The following is a 9,344-nucleotide window of genomic DNA, read 5'->3' as shown; positions in this document are numbered from 1 at the left end:
GAACAGTGTCAAAGCTGTTAGCTGTCAACAGGTACTCCTCAGGGAGGCTGTGATTGATTTCTGGCTTCATTATGAAGGTGATGGTGTATCACTGGTTCCAAAACTTTCCCAAATGTCATGAGGACAACTATTGTGTGTGATTTAACAGTAATCCTTGAGAGACTGATACGCTGAGCTCCAATCAGGGCTGGAAGGCCTGGAGCTGATTTGACACTGTACTCAACAAGGGTAATAAATGGGACATGTACCTTTAAAACAGTTTATCATCCTATCTGTAGAATGATATCACAGGGATTTATACCCAGAACTTACTCTCTGAATTTCCAAAATGCGCTTATTTTCTCCATGAATGAGATTACCTGTCAAACAATTTGGCACGAACACTCTGTGTTTGGGAGATAGATTGCACAGCTTGCATTTTAGCTAAATCAGCTTTGAACATGTTTGATCCACTGAAAGAAAGCCTGCTGGCTTAACCTAGATGTTCATGAAGAAATATGACAACATTTTCAAGATATTTTTTTCTTTTATTTAAAATGTTACCTACCACAACACATCGCACAATGAAATGGAGACCTTGGGATCACGTTAAAGCTTTGAAAACATCTCTATAGAGTCAGGGACTGTGAAGCATGCGGCCGGAATACAGATGGAGTTAGATGCCACACCTCAGGATGGTCCACCACTGAAGCGAGCAGAGAAAGCCCGGGGCTAGGCAGAGCTTCCCTGCTCTCCCACAGCAGCTACCATGACTGCTGCAAAGCAATGCATTCTTCTCCCAGGGAGGATATTTTCACGTGCTGTTACAATGTCATCAAACACCGCGCTTTGTTGAGAAGTTGTCACTGATGGCTACTTCTGAGGGAGTCTTCATATTAGAACTATATAGCATGTTCACAACACATTTTGGCACAATATGAAAAAATAAACACTTTTCTTTAGAGTTTTCAACTCAAAATAACAAGTTATTAAATAAATAAGTATTCCTCTTAGTGCAGGTCACATGTTACCTTTCACTGCCCACTGACACAAATGAAGCTGAATAAATAATACAGCAGGCAGCTTTATTTACGTCTTCTCTCATAGTTCTGCATCGCATTGCTGTCATAAGCCACTGCAAACAGAGGAGGTACAATAGTCTTTATGCTATTTCACAGGTGGAGTTAAAGACATCACAGTGATTTTTAAAATGAACTCTTTCTTCATTGTAGTTTTTTTCTAAGGATTGTGTTAGCCCATTTCCCAATGCTATCTCATGCTTGTCATGGTTAGAAGTGGTCTGGGCAAAACAGTGTCTTTTCACAAGATACTGTCAGCTCAGTTCTCAGTAGTTTTCTCAAGCAGTGACAGGTGCCCATGGTGAATTTACAGAAAAGGTGATGCCTAAAGCAACCAGGAATAGTAGTTGGATAAAAACAAAATATATTCTGGGACATGATCTATACGCCATAGGCCAGATCCTACACCTGGACCACTGTTTGTTCTTGTAAGTACAGTTTTATTGAAACACATACTTATTCATTTAAGCATCATCTATGGCTGCTCTAATGAAATCAGCAGTTTTGGGCTCGGTGTGGTAGCCTAGCAGCTAAAGTCTTTGCCTTGCACTTGCCAGGATCCCATTTGGGCGCTGGTTTGTGTCCTGGTGGCCCCACTTCCCATCTATCTCCCTGCTTGTGGCCTGGGAAGGCAGTTGGGGACAGCCTAAAGCTTTGGAACCCTGCACCCATGTGGGAGACCTGGAAGAGGCTCCTGGCTCCTGGCTTCGTATTGGCTCAGGTTTGGCCGTTACGGCCACTTGGGGATGGAAGATCTTTCTCTCTGCCTTTCCTCTCTGTATAACTGACCTTCTGATAAAAAATAAATCTTAAAAAAAAAGAGAGAGAAAAGAAGAAAATGGCAGTTCTGAGTCTTTGCTGCCAAGACTACATGATCCACAGAACCCGAAACATTTATGATCCAGTTCTTTTCAGAAAATGTATGCTGATCTCTGTTCTAGGGACACCCAATGGTGTGTGTATGTATGTAGGGGTGTGTGTGTGTGTGTGTGTGTGTGTGTTTCTGTGATGAATTTCTTGCCATGATGTATGATCCTTAAGGCTAAAAACAGGCTCATTTGCTGATGGTAATTCAATGGAGCCCTCTGAATACGACAGTTTAGCTCATCTCTCAGCACCCTAATGGCCTGTGGAAGATTAAAGGTTCTTTGGAGTTAATTATAAGATATACAACTTGAAAGGGATTCCAACCCACAAGGGGTATGGGTAAGACTGCTGTGATCAAAATACCTGAGGAGATATATATATATATATATATCACCTTAGCTGATGTTTTACATGCTAGATTTACATTACATGCAAGCAAGTGCTTTTTGAAATTCTGTTTGTCCTGTACAAAACACTGACTTTGAATAGCCACAGTAGAAAGATCCCTGTGCATCACAGGCACAGCTCTAAATGCTTGCCCTGATGAGAATGGATAGAGAGGGTGGTTAAGCACCCTTGTTCTGACTTCCCCTTGAATGCCTGTCTCCGGAAAGGTGCAGACTAAACACTGCAGTGTACATAGTTCGGACATGGAGCAGCATGAACCCCAAATCAGAGTTCTGAGGGAAGGAAAGTGCCTCTCAGCCTGGTTGGTCCGTCTGGGGAGGAGTGGGGCTCAGTGCCTGCCGGGCCATCTTGGAATCAAGAGAAGGGAGATGGATGTTGATCTAAGGCAACAAAAGGCAGCTCAGTGAGTGGACCACAGCTCGGCTTCCTGTTCCGGTGCAGCTGGGTCCGTGCCTGGCCCTGGAACCTGCCACTTGCCTGTGTGAGCTCTGGCTTGTGAGAGCTCTTGGGGGTTTTTCAGGTAGAGGACCCCTAAACAGGATGGGTAGTATGGATGGAGCTGTATAACCTTGTCCCCTCTGAGTACATTCGCCGACTCCTGTGTGACTACTGACTGTATGTCTGCCCAAGTTTTATGTTTATATTTTCTTAACTAAAATGAAAGAGCAAAGATTTAGTGATAAATTGATCTTGGGTCATCGTAGTTATTCCCTGTATTTATAATCTGTAATTGTGACTTTAAGTACATTTAGTCTGTTCTAAATTTCATGATATCTGTATTATTTGCCAAGTTAAAACCTGTATCAATTCTGACATGGAGAGTTGACAACATGCTTATCTAGGAAACCAGGGTTATGTGAGGACTTAGTGTGTATTGATTAAAAACAAACAACAACAAAACAAAAACCAAAAAATGAACAAACCCCCCACTGTGTTTTAAATTTGTATTCTACTTTCCAAATCTGGAAGATAATACATATGAATAAAACTATTACAACATTTCCCTTGTACACATTGGTAAATTCTTTAAACTTAACAGGAACCCTAAAATTGTCTGTGAGTTAATACCAAAGTCGTGTCAAAATTTGGAAAGTGGAGACTCAGTCAAAACACTAGGATTATTATTTTTGCATGGATTCAGATAGTTAGCATCTAACCTATCACTTAGTTACAGATTTTTTTTTTTAGAAACTAGGAATGTTCTAAATGGGCAATTCAGATGTTGATTACTATCTGATTAATTAGATGGTCAGTATTTTACTGTATTCATGGAGGGAAAAATAAAGAGAATTTGAATCCCTCTTCCAAGGAACGTAAGCTAGGGGTTCTAAAACCTTAATGCGCTTAGTAATAAGTCAGCTGCTCTGAAAAGCAGGGAAGACAGCCAGACTCGGTCTCTGTCAACTGGCAGAATCGTTCCAAGTTTGAGATCTGCGGCAGCCCTCTGTGGGTTTTGATGCAGGAACTGCTCTGGGACTCTCCAGGCTGACTTGTGTTTCTGAAGGTTCCAGAGTGGATCATGCCACTCTTACCCTTACTAACACCCATCAGATTCTGAGCTTCTTCTATCACTTCACAAAGAACAAAATTTGCTTACATGGGAAAATGCACCATTTTGTCTTTCAGATAGCATTGGTAATCACTGAAACTCACTCTCATCTCTCCTCACTTCTCCTTCTCCTCTTAGTTCTGGCAGGTGAAGATCAAGAATCTTAGATTCACTCAAAAATTCAGGCTGGGTAATGATTCAAAGGCTGACTCTGGTTAGATCTGATGGCATGAAATGACTAGACTGATACTGGGGCGATATTAACTTAAACACCTGCTAATTCTTCTCACAAGCATTCTTCTCACAAGCATTTTTTACTCTATTGTCATTCTGGTTTTTTTTCTACATGAAAAATTCTTTCTTACAAAAATAGTATGAATAAATTGACATACTGTCTATTTTCAGTTAGGATTTTATACATACCAGAATTTAAAGCTCTTTTGCCCATTAGTCCAACAAAGGAATCTGTTTTATGCCCTGGAAAAAATATATTTGGCAAATCTTAATATGTATGTCTTTGAGGGAATAAATTGCTATAACTAGCACCAAAATTAAAAAGAACATCTAAACCTATTTTTAAATAACAAAAACATCTATTTCAAACTTTAACGAGGCTAAAGAAAGGAAAATTCTTTGGAATTCCTGTAACGTATGCTAAGGTAAGATAATGAAAGCACTTTTCTCAACTCGCTCTCTAAAAATTTACAAGCACTCTGTATGCATGTGCTGTGTTGCCTGTTGTATCATTTGCTAAGGCTCCAGCCAGTTTTCCTGCTTAGTGAGTCAATTTCATGTTTATACGAGAGAGACAACCAGGCTCCTTTCCTCGTGTGACTGAACATGTCTGATTTCACAGCAAGTGAGTCTTAATTAAGTCAGATTCCTAACCTTGATGACTAACATCTTTTGCAAAGTCATTATCTCTCTTTTTTAGTGGAGTTTTAAATAAAATATTGTATTCCTTTTTGGAAAAGTACTTTCATTTTAACCCTAATAACTATACTCATTTTTATCACATTGAATTTCATTACACATAATTTCTTAAAATGGCAAATCTTTGGAAAGTAAGTATGTGTAATATTTATTTCCAAAGACAACATCTTGGGAAAGATCTATTATTTTAATGCTAGTGGGAAAATTTCTCTTGGTTTTCACAGTATTCCTTGAGACTAAGGTTGTTAGCTTACTGTGCTCTATTTTGCTATCCAGTCACCAAATTGACAGGGTGCCCATGTCCACACCTTGTAAGTCCTGGCTCCAGGCCCTGGGCAGCTAGAAGTCACAAGCCGTCCAGTGTCATAATTGTCAACTTCTCTATCCTAGAAATGTTCCCTGGGTGTTTGGAGGTGAAGGGTTCCCACTCCATTATGTAATCAAAAAACTGCACCCATATCCTTAGTATAGACTCTACTTGGCTATTCACTTACTTAATTGCCTGCTGGATGAGCCCAGTAAATAATCTTGCTAGGGGACCTGGCATATTAAGCTGAGTTAGAAGAAGCCCATAGATGCTTGGATTTATTCTGCAATGGAAGAAGGTATTGGGGGAAGGTGGAAAGAGATGTGTGACGTGGGTTTCTAACCTGAGGATTGTAATTCTTACCAAAAGCTAACCAGGTGATAAAGGATGCCTATTTTTTTCTTCTTAATATAAAGCATGCTTTTCATAAGAACCATCTTTCTAAACAATAGAATTTTAGACAATAATATTTTGCATAAAATAGGAGTCTCTTTTGTTCATATGTTGTCTTAATTGAAATACTATATTATGACAGTATAAGATACTACATAAAGTGGAATTGTTAATATTTGCACTTGAGAAATGTCAAAATAATGCTGAACTTACTTTTGTGAGAAATCTGGCCATGTCCTAGAAGAAAGAAAGATGCAATGAACAAATGCATACACATTGGTTTTTACAAAGCTCTATTCCATCTTCTAAAAGATGGATAACATAATTTGATTTGCAAAATATGCATCATTTTCCCACACACATACTATCCTAAGCAAATCAGCAGAACCATAAAGGCTAACCCAGTTATTAATAACCTTCATTGAGATCCTGGCCTGCGCCACGGCTTTAAATTCGAGATGCCCTGTGCCATGGGAGGGCCGGGATTAGCCGCGTGTCTATTCTACTTCCCCTCTTCTTATATGACACCCCACTTGTGTGTGTGTGTGTGTGTGTGTGTGTGTGAGAGAGAGAGAGAGAGAGAGACAGAGAGATGTGTTAATCCATTGCCTTCCAAAACAGACATAGCTAAGATCTCGTATCCATTCAACCCAAAAAGATCTTCACTTTCCTTATGAACATTTACAACAGTCAAAGATGTATAGGAGTGTTTACCATAAAGAGCCTTTAACAGGGCCACTTGTTTTTCAATTGAGGAATCTGACAAAAGAGGAGTTGGCATTAACTCTTTACACCCCGCTGATGTGGTCAACTCAAGGGAAACGAATTCCCATCTGGAAGTGCGGGGCATCCAGGTTTTACCTAACCCGAGAACGCATCCTGACACTTCGTCCTGCCCACCCCCACAGTGTCCTGCCCACCCTTGCCCAGCCAGTTGGCGTCTTGGGTCCAGGGAGCACCAGGCTAAGGCTGAGTGGGTCCTGGCTTTGGAGGTTTTGTCCACGTGAATGCCGTGCAGCGTGCGCAACGGTCTCGCCCTCCCTCTGCTCAAGGTTGCATTAGTGAGGTGCGGGGGAAGGGGGGGCGGTGGATCCCACCATTCCGCAGTTGGAAATCTCTACCCCAGGAGCAGGCGGGGAGGGTTTCCCATCTCACCAGCATCCCGTTTGCCCATTAGTCCAAAGAACTGCTGAGGCTTGGGTCTTCGGGCGATTCTCTGCAGAAGGTGCTCAAAGGGTTCCGGCAGCTCCTCCTGGAGGACAGACGCGCGCACGAACCGGCATGTGGGCCACCAGAGCCAGGCGCCCGGTGGCCACTTGCCATTCTTACAGGCACCCCGGCTCCTGGGAGAGCTCGGGGCTCACAGGGGAGTGGCGGGGGACAGATCCGGAAGCCCGCTCCACCGAGGCAAAAGGGCGGTGCGCTACTCTACGTCGGGACTGTATGGGTTTACCCCAGGGCGATGCCACTTTCTGCGGCTCCTGCAAGCCCTCTCACCTCCCAGGCACCTGTTCCGTGGTGTCTGTGTCCTCCAGCCCCGAGCCCTCGGTCGCACCTCTCCTTCTGGAGGACCCCTTGTTCATCTGCCGTGCCACCCCACAGTGACTTTGTTTCTGCCTGGGGTGGCATCTAGCTGCCCCAAAGGCACACAATTGTGTTATGGTAGGATCAGGCCACAGAGCATGCTTTCCCGGGACCTAACTGCGCGCTCCCGAGCGCCAGCACCTCCTGGCAGCTAAAACTCCTGCGGTCTCATGTCCAGCAAATACACCTGTAGGCAGGCACCCATGGGAACCCTGGCGACCGGCGCGCTCTTTCTGTCCGGCGTTTCCGAGCGCGCGGGCGGTGCGACTGGGCTGCACCTGCGGATCCGCGCTACCTGGGGACCAAACCTAGCAGGGTTTCCATCTTTGTGACAACCCGGGGCTCCCAGGGGACAACTATTCTTTCGGAGAGTTCCGGGACCGAAAGCTATGGCCTGGGGAGAAAAGTTGGGTAGAATCAATGTGGGACCCAAGGTTTTGGAGTCCCTTGCTTCCGCTGAGCGCCCGCACTGCTCTCTGGTCGCGGTTGTCCCGCCGCGGCCCAGACAATCCCCAGACGGGGTCCCAGTCCCAGGAAGGACAGTGTGGGCTCACCTTGATCTGGTCGCTGTCAGACCAGTCGGACCAATAATTGAGATCATCGTTGGCTCTGATCTCCTCTGCAGACAGTTGAGTGGAGACGAGAAACAAGACTGCCAAGACCACGAGGATTTTCATGTTGGGTTTCTGGGGAGAGGGAAGGAGAAGAGATTAAGATTGGTGAAACATTCCATTTATTGGAGTGGCGGACCAAGAGTTGCGGCCACGGGGATTGTCTGCCCCTCCCTCCAAAGGAACTGGGGTCCAGCTGCGCCAGGATGAACAGCAAAAGAGCTCTGTGCGCCTTAGGAAGGAGAAGCGCGCCCGGGTCCCCAATCCTCTTTTTCCCAAAATTCCAACAGCCCCAAACCTTCAGCCAGCCACCAAACCATACTTTGCGCCAGCAAGCTCTGCAGGTGTCAAGACAAAGCCGGGCGTTGGCCACTCCAGTCTCCCCAGGATCCCTCGGGCCTGCCTGGTAGGTCTGGGTGCCTGTACTCACCGGGGCTGCCAGCTCGTGGGGTCGCTCGGCTGCTCGGAGCGCACGCCTGGCGCTGCGCGCTCGAGGTGGCCGCTCGGTGGTGCTGGAGCAGGGCAGAGTGCGCCTTGGCCCGCTTGGCGCCGCCCGCGGTTTTTATCCCTGGCTCACTGAGCCTCTGGACCCACGTGACCCCCTCCCCACGCGACTTTCTGCTCAATATTTAATTAGCCGCCTCCTCTCGTTACGCTGGAGTGATGGAGAGTTTCCGAGACGGGAACCCGTCGGTGCCCATCACATCTGGACCCAACTGGGCTCGAAATGACGCAATTTTAGGAAAATCGAGCTCTGCGTCTCCGATGCGGAGTCTTCCGTCTGCGGAGCGGACGCCCCCTCCCCTGGCCCTGACACCTGAGATGACTCATCCATCCCGAGCCAAGTGACTCACGCCTCGGACTTGGGAAACTTTAAGACCTCCGAGTAAGTTCTACTTTCGCAGACGGCCGAATCACTTCAGACGCCAAGGCACCTCCAGCCGTGGGCAGGCAGGCTACGAAGGGGATGCTGCCTCGTTTTTCCCTATTTCCATCCTCAAAGCCCTTCAAGTGTGTTGGAGATGTAGCGTCTTTCTGCTGCATCTCAAGCCCCCTCCCCAAGCCAGTCCGGTCTTATGTAAAGACATTTTTCAGTCTCATAGCATTTCTGAAGAGGGACACAGATTTATCTTCCATTTTAAGGAATGGTGACATTGCACGGGAGAGCTGACTGTCAGTGTCATCTGGAGATGTCTCTTGTTCCCCAGGTCCCCGCACGCAGCAGGGAGGTTTTGCTTTTCTCCCACTCTGTCTGTGGGGTTTGGAGACCAGCAGGCCAGGGCGCAGCATGCTTGCAGCATCCTTCCGTGGTAGCACTGAAGGCATCCGCTGATCCGGCATAGATTTCTCCTGTGTCTGAAAGTCAGTACTGGAAAATGCGAACGCTGCACGATTCACGGAGCACAGGAGTTATCGGGCTGATAATCTCGGCTGCTGCCAGGAGATCACAACTTTCCAAGCACCCATGTTTGCCTTGGAAACATCTCTCTTTGCTTTTCAGGATTTATTTGTCTGAAAGACAGAGATGCAGGGAGAGGGAGAGAGGAGGAACGGAGAGAGAGGAGGGAGAGAGGCAGGGAGGGAGAGAGAGAGAATATGAATGAATGAATGAATGAATGAATGAGAATGAGCAT

The 9,344-nt window shown here is 45.7% G+C and overlaps 1 protein-coding gene across 1 annotated transcript; it reads right to left on the bottom strand.

Moving 5' to 3' along the window:
* Positions 1-523: 523 nt before the first annotated feature.
* Positions 524-7,784, bottom strand: TAC1 (tachykinin precursor 1). The gene is made up of 6 exons (XM_058678187.1): positions 7,654-7,784; positions 6,671-6,767; positions 6,230-6,274; positions 5,729-5,752; positions 4,306-4,359; positions 524-1,114 (listed from the first exon to the last, which is right to left on the bottom strand). The coding sequence occupies exons 1-6, from the start codon at positions 7,774-7,776 to the stop codon at positions 1,065-1,067; spliced, it is 393 nt and encodes a 130-aa protein (XP_058534170.1). The 5' UTR covers positions 7,777-7,784; the 3' UTR covers positions 524-1,064.
* Positions 7,785-9,344: the final 1,560 nt, after the last annotated feature.

Source organism: Ochotona princeps, chromosome 20 (genome assembly GCF_030435755.1).
Source record: "Ochotona princeps isolate mOchPri1 chromosome 20, mOchPri1.hap1, whole genome shotgun sequence".
NCBI lineage: Eukaryota > Metazoa > Chordata > Mammalia > Lagomorpha > Ochotonidae > Ochotona > Ochotona princeps.
The sequence above is the reverse complement of the archived record's forward strand: the minus strand, read 5'-3'. Positions and strand labels throughout refer to the sequence as shown.